The sequence below is a fragment of the Ictalurus furcatus genome, chromosome 21, assembly GCF_023375685.1.
Source record: "Ictalurus furcatus strain D&B chromosome 21, Billie_1.0, whole genome shotgun sequence".
Lineage (NCBI taxonomy): Eukaryota > Metazoa > Chordata > Actinopteri > Siluriformes > Ictaluridae > Ictalurus > Ictalurus furcatus.
Genome location: NC_071275.1, coordinates 15,083,601 through 15,102,401, shown reverse-complemented (window position 1 = coordinate 15,102,401; position 18,801 = coordinate 15,083,601). Strand labels below are relative to the sequence as shown.

Here is an 18,801-nt window from a genome sequence, read left to right as displayed (position 1 = left end):
AATCTGTTTCTTAGCTTTTCTTTTTTTTTGTTTTTAATACCTCTTAAGGAAATGAAGGAGATAGGCTACCCTAACTGACTTAACACAGGAAATGTCTGGACTAGAGTTGTGAAAATTTGAGTTTGAATGTCTTGAGCCTGGGGTGTGTAAACTTTTAGCCCCAGCTATATTAAGAACAAATAATGTGATCTGGATGTCAGTAATAAAACTTTATACTTTATTTATCTTTGAAAGACAGAAGGTTTAGCCCTGCTAGAACATTTATTATCAGCTCCTCCTGCCTGTAAACCTTCTGTAAAAGGCCTATATATGATATAAAAAAAAGGTTTATAATATAAAATGCCTAGAGTACACAAAACCAAGTCACAGTGACGGTCATATTTATGTCACGTTCAGAACCTGATTTTGTTTATTTCAGTATTAATACACTGACACGTTATTTAGAGGATTTGTAGATGTAAAGTTGGGCTGTTTTCCTGCCGCTTTTCTCTCAGCTAAGCGCACAAAGTTCCGTTCCTTAGTCATAACACGGAATGTACAGCTCGCACTGAGAAACGCTGATTCCAGTGAATGACGAGTACCGAGTAATTTCCAACTGTTGTGGATGCGTGACGTTTAGTCTTGGGTAACAGGGCGCGTGGTTCACAGGAAGGACGCCTGTGCGCGTGCGCGAAGTCGGGGGGTTTACGGACACTGGACTGGAGTTGTTTGCGCATGCGCAGTTTTGCCTGCAGGAAGCCTGAGTCAAGCAGCTGATAATCGGACTTGCGATGTTCGGGTGAGACACACAGCTGCAGTTTTCCTCAGTAGGCTCTTCTTAAGAACCCGTTTCAAAATATTTGACTCCGAGGATTAAAAGTACAGGGCGTCGAGTTGAGTCTCTTTGAGGCAGATGAGTTTATTTGTTTGTGAATGACTGATGTGAGTTTGTTTTCGGCTGGTGTCTAGGCTGCTGCTGCTGCGGGCCGGCTCCATGTTGAAAGCTAGCTAGCTAGCTAACCAGCTAGCGAGCTAACAATGAAGGCCTAATCCGACCTCGGTGGGATTTAAACCTCTCTGCACTGGTCCGCGAAAAGAGGACGAATGAACTCAGGTATGACAGCCTTCGAGTTTAGTAATACATATTTAGTAGTTCTTCATTTCCCACGTCATTTCCTACTTATTTAGTTGTTACATATGATGTTTATTTTGTACACTGCAGGTTGCACTGCAGTGTCGTCTGCCTGCTAGCTAATGTTGGTTTGCAGGCTACACAACGAACTCCAAATGGCTCCCTGTGCCTTATGTTAATGCAGTACATAGAATATAAAGTGATTGCTTCTATAATGTGTAGAGTGCGTTTTTATTTCTGATAGAGACTGAAGTGTCGGTGTAAGACTGATGGCTGTATGAGTTGTGGCTTGTTGCAGTGGAGGTGGACGTGGATGGGGGCAGATAGTCCAGTCCTGTGGAAACGGGTGGAGTCGTTTAGGAGCTACTGTAAACACTAATCGTAACTAAAAGTCACACAGAATAACAGTAGACTTGTAATATAGTTTATTATTGTTGAAATGGTTCAAAAGTATGGTTGCCTGGGTTTCATCCTAGATATGTAATGTATGCACTTATTTCCTTAGCAATGTTATGCAGGATAATGTGTCTGAAGTGAGAGTTTTAGTATTCAAGATCTTTCTTCATATGTAAATATATCTCGTGTGTATGTATATTTTTATTTATATATATATGCGCAATCAACATTGCAGTTATGCTGCGAACATTACATTACAGTGCAATGCAGTAGACAGTGTTTTAGTACCTGATCGACTCCTTGTCTGTGGTTTATGTTGAATCTTTTATCTGATGGGTTACTGGTTCATGCTGATTTCTACTACAGTGATGGACATAAATACATTTTCATCAATATGCAGAGTAAAGGGGTTTGTGGGTAAGAGTAATCTCACGAAGGAGCTTGATGTGCACACCATGGTTTTAACAACGCATTGTGCAAATGCTGATTGGCGGATTAGAGAAGTATATTGGGTGGCGTCGGCGTTAGGAAGAACAACGTTCAAACCAACAGAACTAGTGCAAAAAAAAAAATGGAGTGGTTTGAAGATTCCTCGGCGGAAGAGGCATGACATCACGTTGCATGTTACTTATACGTTACGGCTTCAAAACAGTACAAAGTCATCGAACGGATTCATTTAAAGAGGTAAATAGGGTAAATCTATGGTGGTGATCTGGTAGTTTGCGAGGAAAATGGAAGGCGTTTCAAGACGTAATTCAGAGCAACGTTGCCACAAATGATCAAGTACAACCTGGGTTCCTGGTCCAGGAATACTGTGTCCTACACGTTTTAGTGTTTTCCCTTGCTCTAACACACTTGACTTGAGCTAATCAGATAATTACCAGCTCTTCCTGAGTTAAAGTGGGTGTGTACAAGAGGGGAAAATACCCGAGCAAACCCGTGGAAATTGGGAGCACGTGAAGCATACAGCATTAACAACTAAATTCGTTGCATCGGATATTTAGCTTTTTCAGTCCATTCTCTTTTCTGTAGTGAAACATAAGCCTTTTCTCTTGCTTTTTCTTTTTCTGCTTTGGTTCATGTGACACTGCCCTCTAGTGCACAGTCACATTACATATGAGTGGTGCAGATTTATGAATGTGTAAATAAACACCAGCCTCCTCTTTCAGGCATGGCCTCGCAGCTGCAAATCTTCTCCCCCCCATCCGTGTCTTCCAGTGCCTTCTGCCGGGTGAAGAAGATGAAGGTGGAGAGCTGCGCATGGGACACGGAAGCTTACGGCTCCTACAGCTTCAACCCGGCGCCTGCTCTCCCCTTCAGCACCTCGGGCCTGGTCTTTCCACCTGCCTCTCGTTGCCAAGTGGTGGTTCGAGCTGCCGACAGCACCGGCAGCCACGCTCAGGCCCGCCGGGCATCCCACAACGCCCAGGCCTCGGAGCTCCACACCACCCGCGGGCAGAGGTACGGCGTGAAGCGGAAGAACGGGGAGACCGAAAGGTCGGCAGGGGCTGACAGTGGCAGCGGGAGCGTCCAGATCCTGGAGGAGCTGTCAGCGCCTGCCTTCTCGGCCCGCACCGCTGCTGTTGGCACCACGGCCCAGTCCATCGCCCACTCTGCACCAACCACCAAGAGCAGCAGCTCAAACTGTGAAGGAGACTACCAGCTTGTCCAGCACGAGATCCTCTGCTCTGTGTCTAGCAGTTATGAAGTCCTGGAGTTCCTCGGGCGGGGCACATTCGGACAGGTGGCCAAGTGTTGGAAAAGAGGCACCAATGAAATTGTGGCGATTAAGATCCTAAAGAACCATCCTTCATACGCACGCCAAGGGCAGATAGAGGTTAGAAATTCATAGTATCTTTTTTTTTTTCTCTCTGCAAACTTCTCATTTTAATGTTTTCTTTGCTCTGATAAATTCTGATCATGCTAATTGACAACACTTACTCATCTGGCAGACACTGTTTTATATAAAGCATCTTAACAAATCCTTGAGCTGAAAGCTGCAGCTTGTGCTTCTAGATGTCTAAAAATATCATTGAAATGGTAAGAGTCCAAAACGTGTGATTCAAAGCATTCCAATGCACCAAATCTGGCACTTTTATTTATTACTGGGCTTCTGTGTGTGTTTGTTTCTGGCCCAGAAATGAGCTCCGCCTCCAGATGGAATGAGTGTGCTCTTTTTCATTAAAAAGCAACTCAAGGGGCATGTGTTGTTAATGAACACCCCTGAAACCATTGAATTGCAGGTCATTATGAGTGGAATTTGCCTCATCCACAGTAGAGGGCTCTGAAATTACAAGCAATTTAACATTGGTCAAGAAATGCACATAAAACACATGTCAGCTGCAGACACGGTTAAAAACGAAACACCTTATTACTACAACTGGTAATGTAACCTGTACACTTTGGCTGTCATGATACGCAGTCAGTTTTGTCAATCCTCCCTCAGGTGAGCATCCTGAACAGGCTGAGTGCTGAGAACGCAGACGAGTACAACTTTGTGCGCTCTTACGAGTGCTTCCAGCACAAAGGTCACACGTGCTTGGTGTTTGAGATGCTGGAGCAGAACCTGTATGACTTCCTGAAGCACAGCAAGTTCAGCCCGCTGCCTCTGCGCCACATCCGGCCCATCCTGCAGCAGGTGGCCACGGCTCTGATGAAGCTCAAGAGTCTGGGCCTGATCCACGCCGACCTCAAACCCGAGAACATCATGCTGGTGGACCCTGTCAGGCATCCGTACAGGGTGAAGGTGATCGACTTCGGCTCAGCCAGCCACGTCTCCAAGGCCGTGTGCTCGACCTACCTGCAGTCCCGCTACTACAGGTGCGTTTGCAAATACTGTTCAGAGCTTTCTCTGATTTCCATGTTAGTGTTTCTGTAGTGACTTAAACTTCATTAATTGGAAATACTATTCAGGCTAACAAACAGTATGACACACTAGAACCCTTTTGAATATTAATCTCATCCTGGATGTTTTTTTTTCTTCTGTATTCAGAGCACCCGAGATCATCCTTGGCCTGCCCTTCTGTGAAGCCATTGACATGTGGTCACTGGGTTGCGTGATCGCTGAGCTTTTCCTCGGATGGCCGCTATATCCTGGAGCATCCGAGTACGACCAGGTAACATAACATTCGCTTCGAAATCAAAATAAATGATTTTATTTGTATGCGTGGCAATAAACAGCGGTTTGGTTTTCTTGCAGATCCGCTACATTTCTCAGACTCAGGGTTTACCAGCAGAGTATCTTCTGAGCGCCGGCACAAAGACCAGCCGTTTTTTCCACAGAGGTCCTGACTCCAGCTATCCGCTTTGGAGGCTGAAGGTGGATTGTTTTTTGTTTTTATTTATTTCTATCGTTTTCTCACCATCGACACTGAATAAATCTAGAATCGCAAACTTTTTTTTTCCGTTCTTTTTTTCAATATGTTTTGTTCTTCCACAGACCCCAGCAGAGCATGAAGGAGAAATGGGCATTAAATCCAAAGAAGCACGAAAGTACATTTTCAATTGCCTGGATGACATGATGCAGGTATCTTTTTTTTTTTTTTTTTTTTTTTTTTTTTTTTTAACAAACAATAAACAAAAACACCACACAAACGGCTCGATCTGAGTTTTTCCCACACAGAGCGTCCCGCTTAAAATTCCTTTCTGTGACCTTTGCCCCAATGCCGATCCTGTTCCAGGTCAATTTGTCCTCTCACCTGGAGGGAACGGACATGCTGGCGGAGAAAGCTGACCGGCGGGAGTTTATCGACCTGTTGAAACGGATGCTGCGGCTCGACGCTGATAAAAGAATCACTCCCAGCAAGACCCTGGCGCATCCTTTTGTCACTATGAGCCATCTGCTAGACTTTCCTCACAGCTCTCAGTAAGGACATGGTGCAAGGGCTTATGGGAGGGACTTCTTGAACACAGATTTTAGTAGTATGTATATAATCTACTGAAGGTTCTAAGCACTGTTTCCTCATTTCAGTGTGAAGTCATGCTTTCAGAACATGGAGCTATGTAAAAGGAGGAACAGCAGCTACGAAAACGGGAAAGCTCTCTTTGCTGCTAATTCCGTTCCTGGTGCTGGGGGCAACCTGACTGTGACCTTCAGCAGTCAGCTCAACCAGAACAACCAGGTACGGCTCAACGGCTGAGCTCAGACCAAACGTGTGTGGTAGTTTAGTGTCAACAATACTGGACTTGTGTGGACTTGTGAAAAAAAAAAAAAAAAAAAAAAAAAAAATTTAATAAATGTTACACTCACAAAGAGACTTCATCAGTTAATCAGAGGTAATACTTACTACATTAACTTTTAGACATTTTGCATAGTCAACCAAAAAAAAGAAAAGCTGAACAATGAAAAAAATATGGGCTGACAAAATAGTCTACTAGATGGTGGGAAATTTTGGATCTTCATGTATGATGTCTCCTATAACCTCATGGAACTAGTTCAAGTCACATAATGAACCTTGAAGTGAATTCGCATATATGTGAGTTTAATGGATATTATACTACAGTGTTGTTGAATTCTTGAATCTAATTGGTCAGATTTGAACTTGTATAAAACCAAGGATTGAACCTCTCTTAAACCAAGCAACGCATCAAATGATTTATATGGATGCAAAGTTTTAAAAAAGCTTATATAAAAGAGATGTTTATTTAACGTTTATGGAAGGAGTCTCCAGTGTCAGGGCTTTATAAATCAGCGCTAAAGCTGTCGGTTTAAGTTTTCAGCCATGAGAGAGTCTTTTTTTATATATGTTACTGGTCAAAAGTTTAGACACTCATTCTTTATGAAAAATCATTTATTTTTCTAAAATGTGGGAAAAAAATAAATGAATTTAAAGTCATAAAAGTAAGTGGAGTAACACACATAGAACTATGGGAATTATCTAAAAAAAAATAAATCGAAATAATTTAATAATTTAGCACCTTCAAAGTAGACACCCTTTTTGCCTAGAATTTCCAGAAATGTATTATTGGCATTTTCTCAACCGATTTCTTGAGGAATCCCCCCGAGGTGCTTTTTAAACAGTATTTAAGGAATTCCTGCCTATGCAGCACACTTATTGGTTGCTTTTTGGAATATTTCGCTCCGAGTCACCTGCTTAAAAAAAAAATTTTTTTTGCAAATAAAATGTTAGCTTTCTAATGAAAGAAATGAAAACCCCGATTTCAAACATTTAATCATACACCTTCAGATCAAAGGTTTTTTAAAATCATGACAAACATTTCAGTCAAGTGTCCCCAAACTTTTGACCGGGTGTGTGTGTAATAAATAGATAAAATAATGAGATGCTGTTGAGGGGAAAAAGTTGCCATAGCTGCTATATGGTGACTAACTAAATTTTGTGGACGCTGCACAACAGTAACTGTAACCTTGTTCCATTCAGTAATCAATTTCCTCTGCTCCGTGTCAGGCCACGCTACACTACCCCATTGTTGATTATTTTCCTAGAACAGCACCCCTGTTGTGTTTTTTGTTCTTTACTTACAAGCTTGACTCTGTGTTCTCAGAAGCCCAGAATGTGTACACACTCATCCTCAAAGCGTGTCTTTTTTTTCTGCACATTCCTTTGTGTACATGCTGACGCAGAGCCGATTCAAAACCAGTAGACCTGCTCTGAGGATTCTAAATACAGTCCGTAGTGTTGTGCTTAATCATCCTGACAGTGTAGAGATTAGATAACAAGCGATTGTGAAAATTGTACTCCCCAGGTTGGGTATGAGTGCAAAGACTTGTTTCTCCTTATATGTTTGGTCGTAATCGATCTTCAAGACACTCCTCACTGGAATGTGTGTGTGTGTGTGTTCTCTCAGGTTCCCTCAGCTGGAGGAGCAGTGCCTCTCCTCAATTACCAGCCAGCTCTTTATCAACAGGCTACCATAAACATCCCTGGTCTGGCCCAATCCAGCATCCCCCTTCAGAGCCGCCCGCCTCAACTGTGTGGCCAAAGCGAGCCGTTCCAGCAGACCCTCATCGTCTGCCCACCCACTACCATACAGGGTAAAAAGAAGTCATTTAAATTGCATGTCACATCCATAAAGTAGTGTACAGGGTAGTAAATGAAAGGCTATATACATAGACCATGACATGGTTTTTGTTTTAAAGTTGCAGTTTGTAAATCATTTATTTCCTCTCTCCCATCCATCAGAGCGTCACTAGCCAATCACGGACGTCGGTTACCTCGTGTACACAAAAGAGAGTAATAAAAGTGCTTTCTTATACAGCGCTGCATGAGTGGCAGTTTGAAAAGATGCAGTGGTTCACTCAGGAAGCATGTGTTAGATTTCAGCCTTGCAGTTTAGTAGGTGTGCGATAGGGACTAGTGGGCAGGAATTGACAAAAAAAATCCAAATGAGCAGAAAATGCAGTAAAAATGTTGCTCTTCGTATACAGTCCCCTCTGAAACGATTGGAACGGCAAATCCAATTCATTTGTTTGTTTTTTTGCTGTTGATGGAAGAAGTTTGAGTTTCTGCTTTTATTTCTTGGTATTTATATGTAGATGAGTTACTTGTTTCCGAGGTGTGTCCTGTTAGATTGATTGTTTTAAACAGTAAATAGCTCTGAACAAGCCACTCCTTGGTTTTAGCCTTCAGTTTCATCTGTGAAGACTGTGTTTGTTGTTAAAATAGGCCAAGTCTTTTTAACATGAAGATCCAAGAGCTCCGTGTGAGAGAAAAGCAGGCCATTTTGAAGCTTGAGAGAAGAGGGGAAATCCTTGCACGGTTAAGCATTGGTCATAGCCGATACAACCATTTTGGAATGTCGTGGAATAGTTGGCGTATAGCCCAAATGTATGAATTAGCCTTGCCGTTCCAACAGTTTCGGAGGGGACTGTAATATAATCGTGTATATAAAAGACACCTTGCTATATATGGTTCACGTTATTGCCCTGCAGAAAAATTTAGCTAGGGTTTTCATTTCTGACTTCGGTGTCTGTTTTTCTGGCCCAGAAGTTAGCCCCACCCCCAGATGGAGCAAGTTTTGTAGCTCTGCCCAAAACATACCTTATGTTTATGTACATGTAGTTTCAGTGTGTAAATTATTTTTTCTTCCCCTTTGAAGGTCTGTCATCTTCCAGTAAGACCTCCAGCTACCCAGTTAGGATGGAGAATGGTGTTCCTGTGGTCCAGCAGAGCCAGAACACACAGTCTCTCCAGATTCAGCCAGGCATGCTCACCCAGGTAAGTCTGTGTGTGTGTCTGTCGCTGTCTGCCTGCACGATGATTGATCTTTAAAGCGTCTCTAATTTAATCATGAATGGAGGTGGCAGAGAGAGGAAGGAGGAGGCCCTGCACAACATCCGTGTGAGATCACAGCCTTGTATTTTTGACCCTGAGTGAAATTTTTTTTTTTTCCTTCCCTAACTGTTACTTGCATTTTGCCCTCCTTTATGGTGAAACCTCATCCACAGGGTTCCTGTACGCCGCTGATGGTGGCCACGTTGCATCCGCAGGCAGCAGCCGTGCCCATGGCCGCTCAATACCCGCTGCCCCTGGCACTGGGCAGCGGGGTAGGAAGGCCTTCCCTCCTGGAGCAGACAGCCACCGTGTTGGTAAAGAGAGACCCACCCAGGACTCCCGCCACTAACATGATCATCTTTCATCCCCCCCCCACCCCGTTCTTTCCCTTGCTGTTGGAATCAATCTGCTCTCGTCTTTCTCCTTCCTTCTTCCTTGTATACGCTGCTGTATAAAGGCAAAATTACCAAAAACAAACGAACTGTTGAGACCAAGGTTCAAATTTCTCTGGACACTGGGTGCATTTCATGAGTTTCATTATTGATGTATTTTGCCTTTGTAGGGTGGTACATATTTATTTATTTATTTATTTGTTTGTTTGTTTGTTTGTTTGTTTGTTTGTTTTTGTTTGTCTGTTTTCCCACCTTCTAGTCTCTCTCTTATTTTCAGCTTGTCTTCCATTCTTCCCCCCATTCTCTCTCAGCGCAGGTCTGCTCCAGGCATGGGACGCATGTGCTGACTCGCCCGATTTTGCTGCTTGCAGCTTCTTGTTGTGGTGTTCCCCCTTCCCCCAGCTCCCGCTCTTCTCTTCTTCTTTCAGGGGAGGAAGGTCACCTTGTCCACAGCACAAAAAAAAAACCCTGCTCACATTCTTCCTCATAGCCTTGTTGTTCCACAGGTCTTCCTTTGTCTCTGCCATCAAAGCCATGGCTCTTTTTTTGTTTTTGTTTTTTTTGTTTATGTCCCAATTTGCTCTCTATGCAAAGACGTCTTTTTGTTTTTATTCATGTTCTAATCTGTTTTAACAGCTAGTGCTCCTCCGACAGGTCACTGGGCTTCGAGCGCCTGTTTAAATTTTTTCCCCTTCATCCTTCTTTCTTCATTAAATGCTTGTGAAAGGTTATTGCACGGCGTGCTGATCTTGGCTTCGTAATGTGATGAAAGTAAGCCTGTGCTTTAGCAAAAAAAAAAAAAGAAAAACCTCTGGGCTGTTTTTTTTTTTTATATATATATTTTGGAAAAAGCAGCACTGGACTTATTGTGGATCTGGATTGTTGAGCTTCGGGCTGCGCTTTAATGTGTGTAGTCACGCTCAAGCTACCTGTGTTCCATCTGCTTGCTGGTGAAATGCCTGTAACATCATCCCATGTTCATATTGTGTTAAGTTCATGTACAGACTTTGTCTAATATTCTTCATATATGCAGTATTTTACCAGAGCATTAACTTACCCCTGACTTTGTCATTTTAAAGCAGTAAAGTGGAGTGATGAATAATGAATCTAAAATGGGCTGGAAACAATTAAAAATGTGACTTTCTTTGAATATGCATGATATGCAAATTGGGGCAATGTTGGCAGGTGCAAATTTTCTCACCAAATTTGGATGTGCTTGTACTACTGCAGGGTCTAAATACACACACATCCACACAGTGTGTTTATCCATCTGTCGAGGTGTGTGTATGTATGTATATGTATGTATATGTGTGTATATATGTTACACATATACAGTACTGTGAAAAAATATTTGCTGATTTCAAACGCTGATTGTTTCTGTTTTTGTGTATATCTCATAATAAATAGTTTTAGATCTTCAAAGAAATGCAACATAAAACAAAGGCAACCTGAGTAAATACAATACAGTTTATTTTTTTTATGGAAGCAAAAAAGAAAGATATCAAACACCTATCACCCATCTGAAAAACTAATTGCCTCCTTAAACTTAAAATCTGTTTGTGCCACCTTTAGCAGCAATAACTGCGACCACATGCTTCCGATAACTGGAGATCAGTCTTTGCAGAGCAGCTTTAGTTCAGCCACACTGCAGGGTTTTCAAGTATGAACTGTCCTGCCACAGCATCTCAATTGAGTTCAAAGTCAGGACTTTGACTAGGCCACTCCAAAACTTTAATTTAGATTTTTTTTTTAGTCATTCAGAGTTGGTATTACTCCTATACTTTGGATCATTGTCTCACTGCATGATCCAGTTGTGCTTGAGTTTCAACTTACGGAGTGAAGACCGGACATTCTCCTTTAGGATTTTCTGGTAGAGAGCATTATTTATGTTTCCCTTGATTACTGTAAGTTTCCCAGACTCTGAAGCAGCAAAGCACAAAAACAGGAAATCAGAATGGGGCAAATACTTTTTCACAACAGTGTGCGCGTGCACACACACATACACACATAATAAATATATATATATATATATATATACACACATGCACACACAGTCATGTGAAAATATAAGTACACCTCATTGAAATTGTTGTTTTTTTTGGACAAGCAAACATCTGCTCATCTTTGAAACAGTGCCTATTAATAAAGTTGATATATTTGAACAAACCCACAAGGAGAATTAGCTTTTTCAATCATTTGTTCAACAGACATATCAATAGAAGTGATTTTCTTCTGTGGAAAAAGTACACCCTTGGTCTCAGAAGCTAGTATAGCCCCCTTTAGCAGAAATGACTTCTTGCAGACGTTTTGCATAATTGTCCATCAGTCTCTGACATCAGCTTGCTGGAATTTTTGACCACACTTCTATGCAATATTCTTTCAGCTACAAAAGGTTTTTCTTGCATGTACTGCCCATCTCAAATCCCCATAAAATTTCAATGGGTTTCAAAACTGGGCTTTGACTGGGATATTGCATAACCCTCCGTTTCTTCTTTTGAGCCATTCCTTGGTGGATTTGCTATTGTGCTTAGGATCATTATCCTGTTGAAAGGTTCAACTTTCGGACAGATGGCCTCACATTATCTTCATGCACTCTTTATGATGCAGAATTCATAGTTAAATCAATGAATGCGAGCTGTCCACAGTCCCTGAGGCAGCGATGCAACCCTAAACCATAACATTTCCACCACTGTGCTTGTCCTGAAAAGCTGTCTTTGGTCTGTGCCAAACATGTCTGCTGTTACTGTGGCCAAAGAGTACCTTTTATTCATCTGTCCAGAGCACATTATTCCAAAAGGCCTGGTCTTTGCCTATATGCTCATTGGCATACTGTAGTCTTGCAAGGGATTTTCCTGGCACGGCTCCCATGCAGGTCAAATTTGTGCAATCTCTTTCTGATTATAGAAACATGCACCGTGACACCAACAGTTACAAGACTTACTAGCAGATCCTGTGATGAAATTTTGAGGTTCTTTGAGACTTCTTTTTGTATCACATGGCCTGCTCTTGGGCTGAATTCACTGGGATGGCCAGTCTTGGACTAATTGGCAGCTGTTTGAAATCTGCGCCATTTGCGAGTGATTTTTTTTCTTACAGTGGAATTATGTATTCCAAATAATTGGGTCTTTTGAAATCCCTTGCCAGACTTGTAGGCACCCACAACCTTTTTTCTGAAGGCCTTATACAACTCCTTTAGATCTTGGAATAATGACACTTCACAACTCAATAACAAGGGGAACACCAGACACTAGATATGAGAGGAATATAAATAAGACAGTTTCCACCTGCACTCCATAAGCAGGCTCTAATCACTGGCACCCAATCTTCAACAGCTTATACTAATTTTATGTATTTGAAGGTGTGATAAATGTAGGAATGTACTTACTTACTTTTTTTTGTTAAATTAAATTGTGAAAATTACTACAAAATATCAATTTTATTTGTTAGTGTATGACCATTTTTAATAGGCACTGTTTCAAAGAGGTCAAATGTTTGCTCGTCCAAATATGTAAACAAAAAAAAAACTATTTCCATGGGGCGTACATATTTTTTCACTGTGTATGTATATATATATATATATACACACACACACACACACACACTTGCATATCTTGCTTGTCCAGTTGTATAATTCTGCTTGACCTGCCAACTTATTCAGAGGTACTTTTAAAAGAATAACCTGTATTTTGAAGCAAAATAACATGATGTTTGCTTTATAAAACCTAGAGCTTGTGTGTGTCCTCACAGCAGGCCTGGCAAACAGGCACGCAGCAGATCCTCCTTCCCTCCGCCTGGCAGCAGGTTCCAGGCATGGCTCTTCAAGGAGCAGGCACAGCATCAACCCTCACTGATTCACCACTGGAGACCATCCTCTCAGAAAACGCTGCCCAGCAGACGCCATCCTGGAGGTAGGCACGATATAGCCTGAAAAGATAATCTTCTGTACTAGTTAAAATGCTTACGGTATGCTATCTGAAATGCTTTAGATGGGTTACAGTGTTATCCTTAAAGACATGTACCCTAATGAACGCACTAATGTAATGTCATGAGAGCTGAGTCTGAATCAGTTATTCCTGCTTGGAGACAGTTTATTCTTGTAGGAATCTTTTATGTAATAGTATGATGAAATAAATGAATGTCCCCCAGCTCTTCACTAACTAGAAACTGGTCATCAAATGCTTATTTAATTTCTTATTTCATAGTTCTTATCTAATGGCGTAATCATCCTCTCCAGGGCTTCTCATGGTACAGTACTGCAGCAGAACCCTCACGTACTGGACTCTGCTCAGTCCCTCGGCTGTGGAGTGTCCAGCGCTGCTCGGCCCCCGCAGAGCAAGAGGAACAGGGCTCGAGGTGGAGACACCAGCAACAGGTACACATTTAAACCATTAAAACAATCTATGTAGAATAATAAATTGAATTAGATTTCATTTATATATATATATATATATATATATATATATATATATATATATATATATATATATATATATATAATATAATATACACACACACACACACACACGAAACAAACTGTTATATCGGTTCTCTGGATGAAATGGTTTAACTGACCATTTGTGTGTGATTGTGTATATAATTCCATTTTAATTAGACTTGAGAGAGACTAAATTGTCATCTTTCACTACAGCTGTCCTTCTTACTGCGCTGCCCTCTCCCAGCCAATTATCATCTCTGACACGCCAAGCCCGGCTGTCAGTGTCATTACCATTCACAGCGACTCGGATGAGGAGGATGAGAGGAAGTTTCACCCTGCAAGGTGAGGTCACTTCCTGTTCACTTAGAAGTGTTTTTTTTTTGTTTGTTTGTTTAATTGAAGGATTATTTTTATTTAAAAAAAAAAAATAGCTCACTTGTGAGAAGACAGTTTTTATTATATTGGCTTTGAAATGCTGAGTAAACACAAAATACAGTTTTAAAATGATAGTTATTTATTTAAGCAAAAAAAGTTATCCAATATCAACTGGGCCTGTGTGAAAATGTATTTGCCCCCGTTGTTACTAATTCCCCAAATCAATGAAACTGCATTCATAATGCGGTTCAGCTGGACTAGATGCAACCAGGCCTGATGATTGCAAACCCCGTTCAATCAAATCAACACTTAAATAGAACTCTTTCAACAGCATGAAGTTGGTTAAAAGGGCTTATCCAGTAACACACTATGCCAAAGTTGAAAGAAATTCCAGAAATGATGAGGAAGAAGGTGATTAAAATACATCAGTCTGGGAAAGGTTACAAAGCTTTTTCAAAGGCTCTGAGACTCCAAAGGACCACAGTGAGAGCCATTATCTCCAAGTGGAAAAACTCAGCACAGTAGTGAACCTTCCCAGAAGTGTCTGACCTTCCAAAATTCCTCCAAGAGCACAGTAACTATTCATCCAGGAAGTCACAAAAGAGCCAAGGACAACATCAAAGAACCTACAGGCCTCTCTTGAATCAATAAATGTCACTGTTCATGACTCCACTATCAGAAAGATACTGGGCAAAAATGGCATCTATGGAAGAGTGGTGAGGTGAAAACCACTGCTAACCCAGAAGAACACTGAGGCTTGTCTGTATTTTGCCAAAACACACCTTGATGATCCTCAAACATTTTGGGAGAATGTTCTGTGGACTTTTTGGAAGACAGGGGTCCCGTTACATCTGGCGTAAACCAAACACCGAATTCCACAAAAAGAACATCACACCTACAGTTGAGCATGGTGGTGCAGGTGTGATGATGTGGGGATGCTTTGCTGCTTCAGGGCCTGAGGAACTTGCAATAATTGAAAGAAACATGAATTCTGCTCTCCACCAGAAAATCCTGAAGGAGAATGTCTGGTCTACAGTCTGTAAGTTGAAACTCAAAGCGTAGCTGGATTATGCAACAAGACTATTATCCAAAGCATAGGAATAAATCCTAGTCCTAGAAGTAAGTGAAAGACTGATCGGCAGTTATTAGAAGCGTTTGGTTGCAGTTATTGCTGTTAAAAGTGCCACAACCAGATTTTAAGTTTAAGGGGGCGATTAGTTTTTCACATGAGTGTTGGATGACTTTTTTTTTTTTTTTTTTGCTTCAATAAAAAAATTAATACATAAAAACTGTGTTGCGTGTTTACTCAGGTTGCCTTTGTTTTATGTCGTATTTTGTTTGAAGATCTAAAACTATAGTAGGAGTTATACACAAAACCAGAAGCACTGTACCTTTCCAGTCCTAATAGAATGTTGCTGTTTTTCCTCATAGCTGTGGACCCAGTCAGAGAGCCAACGTTATCAGCTGTGTGACTGTGCTGGACTCTGATTCCTCCACCGCGAGCCCTCTGACCCCTCTGCCCCGGAACGGCACTGTTGGAGCTCAGCCCTCACGTCTGGCAAAGTCTTTAGCGATTGTTGTTCCATCGGTGAAAATGCAGCCGGGGGAATGCTTAGCATCTACCAAAGCAGCTCCAGGTGACTTGACTATATAAATCTGCTTTTTCTGAGACGTGAATGCAACACAGTTCAAGAGGATGTTTTTATTAGAAACGTGTCATGGAACATCCTTTCAGTCTCTAGTGACGACCCTGGTTTTTAAAATTTCTGCGTGAACCAGTGCTTGCTCTAATCTCTGATTTTTATGAAACATGAAGCAGTTGCTCAGTGTTGTAAATATTAGCATAATGTAAATTTACATCATTTCATTACATGTATTTAAACACATCTTTTCTAGTGCCGTATAAAGGAGTCGCACAGAATTCCTACATCAAACCGAAGAGAGTGGCCACACGTCAGCCTTGCAGCTCAGGAGAGAGTGTTAATCAGCAGGAATCCAGCAGATCCCAACCACTCAACCTCAGCCAGGTGAGGGCCTGCTCCATGCGTCTGTGTTGTGTTATTGTGAGAGTGGCTTTTGGTGAGTAGGCATGATTTTAAAAAGGGTCTGAAAGAGTCCATTCGAGTAAAAGTCCACTGTGTTTGGGCCTTGAATTGGAAACCTGTGTGTAATCATTTTACCGCTTTGAGTCACTAATATCAGATTGCGTTTATTTTCTTTGAGAACTATAACCTGACGATTTTAGTCATTTTTAATAAAGAATAAACCAGCTGTTAGTAGTGAACTTTTGGTCGTAGCTAAGCAGAAGTTGTGATGTGGACATATTTTCGAATTTTTAATAGCAATAAAAATGTATTTTTCTACAGACCACAGTTTCATCATCTCAAGACTCTACTAGCGGCTCGTCGTTGCGGCGCCAGCAGACGTACCCGCCCTCTTCCTCTCAGTACCGCCTCCAGGAGGCAGTGTCCTTCACAAGTGCTCCTGGCCTATACCCGTACCCCGGGTCTGCTCCTCGCGCCATGGAGCAGCTCCTCGTCCACGGCTCGTCCCCTTCCGTCCATGCTCCAGCCTACGCACCCGGCCTGATCCCCAAAGAGCCGGTGAGTGGCGTCGTCCACGGATTGCCCGCCCACTACCAGCAACATTTCCCTGCTCACCCGTACACGGGCCCAAACACCAGCACCACTAGAGGAAGCGGAACTTATAGCGGCTTTCAGCTCAGTCCCGGTAGAGTTTCTCAGTATCCGTACATCTGAGGCTCGCCGTGGAGAACCGAGCGAGGCGTAGTGACCACCTCCTCAGACTTTCCCCTCGCCGTTGAAACTGCTGCAACCTTAACTGCTATTAGCTATTTAATTGAACTATTTTAGAGATTTTTTTAAGGTTGATATTTAGAAATATTCTATTTTACCGGTCTCAGTTTGTATCCTTCTTACAAAGTCCTGTTATCAGTTAGGGTTAAGTTTATTTTCTTAGCACGGAAGAAAAATGTGTTAAAAATGACCTTCATTAGCAATAGAGGAACACTATTAAAAGATGCTGACTCAAAGAGAGGACAGGAGTCGGGTACAGCGTGGCTCCTGCTGTTCTCTTTCTACTACTAAAAGTTCCACACTAACCCTGTAACCCTCTTTCACCCCCTTTTAGACTTGTTTTAATGTTTTGTGTTCTGTTTAGGCCCTCTTTTATATCATTTTAAGTTATGTTCCCACTGTGTTTGTGTTTTACTTTAGTGGAAGCTGTGTACTGAAGTGACTGAAAAGAACTGGGAGTGAAAAAGAAAAAGAAAAAAGATGCCGTGTGTACGGTGCCCATGTGGTGCCATTATTTAAATCAAGACTTAAGTGTTAGTTAATCCCAAGGCAAGGTAGAACCGTAGGACGTATGTTGTGCTGACTGTAAAACGATAGATTTCGAACGATTTCCTGGTTTTGTCTAGAGTCGTTTTTATCTTGTTGAAGTCCATTAATGCCTCTTGAGTTGGGGGGAGCTTTAGAACTGTGATCATGTCAAAGCCAATGAAAATGTACTGATGAATTTCCCTTCAGGAAAACATGTTGATTCGTTTGCTGAATTGATGTGCTGTTGAGACACTGATTGATTGCTGTTAAAAGGAGAATGTGCTTTGCATAACGCAATATCTAACACCAAAAAAAACGACCCGTCAAAGTTCAAGGCACAATGTTGGTGAGCTTTTGAACATGTTTATAATGTCACCTGAAGAAAAAAATCCTATGTTGAGACATGTTGGTGTGATTTGGTAACCGAGCACTGGCTCAGTGCGCAGATCTTCTACTCAGAAGAACACTGTGTGAACTTTATGGTCTTACTTGTTCTGCTCTCTGTAAGATGATGTGCCTTGACTTTGTTTCTCTCCGTGTTTGGCAGTTGATTTTTGAAGTCAAGGGTACATTTTCATATAGATTACATGAATACTGTGTGCGTTTTGTAATGTCAAATTCCGAACATGCGTCAGAAAGCCTCTGCTGTGATACCATCAAATAAACAACACAATTCAATTCTGGTTGTCTTGTGTGCATTCATTCATCTTTAGTAAACACGGGGTTGCAGAGAATCCAAAGCCTTTTCCAGAAACCTTGGGAGAAAACTTTATGGAAACTCTCCAATCTACCTAGCACCATAATTTTGAACAGCTGGAGGAAACCAGAGAACCCAGTAGTAACTCAAGGCTATTTATATTTGGTTTCAGAAGTAATAAATCTGGTCAGATGTTTGCTACCATGTTTTCTCTACCAGGTTACTCCCTTCTGACAAGCCTATTTGGAAAATAAAAAGAGGTTATTGTACATTTAATGATCTGGGTTACATACGAATACTTATCTTGAGCCATGTCTTTTAATCTATGCCTTGTATCATGAATCATTTTTAGATGCATGCAGCTTTCACTACAGTTCCTATTCTTAATAAATCTAGATCATCTAGATCCATGTTTCTCACGGTGGATTCTGGGGATCTCCGTGACTCAGTGGGTTTTCTATTTTTAATTAATTATTAGGGTGGTTTAAAAAGAAGTGATAATCTCAACAATGTAATCATCAAATCGATTGGATTCCCTACAATACTTTTATTTATTATTGATATGTATTATTTATTATTGAGTAAATCAATTGACATTTTTAATGTGTTCTGTGACTTAAAAATCCAGAACTAAAGAGATCTTATAAATAGCCAAAATATTATTTTACATATTAAACTAATAGTCCTAATATTTTAGTTGTATTATGTAAGTGTAATTGTTTCTTTCATACAATTTTTTAAAAACTATTGATATATTTCAGAGTTAAAATAGTCCCTGGTTCCAAATAAATAAATAAATAGAGATATAGATATAGATAT

General features: G+C 41.2%; 1 protein-coding gene across 4 annotated transcripts; it reads left to right on the top strand.

The window, feature by feature from the left end:
* Positions 1-110: 110 nt before the first annotated feature.
* hipk1b (homeodomain interacting protein kinase 1b) lies at positions 111-17,963 on the top strand. Of its 4 annotated transcripts, none has more exons than XM_053653104.1 (18): positions 111-778; positions 949-1,093; positions 2,677-3,344; positions 3,954-4,327; positions 4,500-4,623; positions 4,707-4,826; positions 4,947-5,033; positions 5,188-5,372; positions 5,478-5,628; positions 7,313-7,499; positions 8,564-8,682; positions 8,913-9,053; positions 12,882-13,039; positions 13,366-13,503; positions 13,780-13,908; positions 15,373-15,578; positions 15,838-15,968; positions 16,308-17,963. In XM_053653104.1, exons 2-18 carry the CDS (start codon positions 1,084-1,086, stop codon positions 16,698-16,700), a joined length of 3,321 nt encoding a protein of 1,106 aa, XP_053509079.1. In that variant the 5' UTR covers positions 111-778; positions 949-1,083; the 3' UTR covers positions 16,701-17,963. The 4 variants fall into 4 exon arrangements, with proteins under 4 accessions (XP_053509079.1, XP_053509077.1, XP_053509080.1 ...); XM_053653102.1 differs by having other exon boundaries at positions 12,879-13,039; XM_053653103.1 differs by having other exon boundaries at positions 768-806; positions 12,879-13,039.
* Positions 17,964-18,801: the final 838 nt, after the last annotated feature.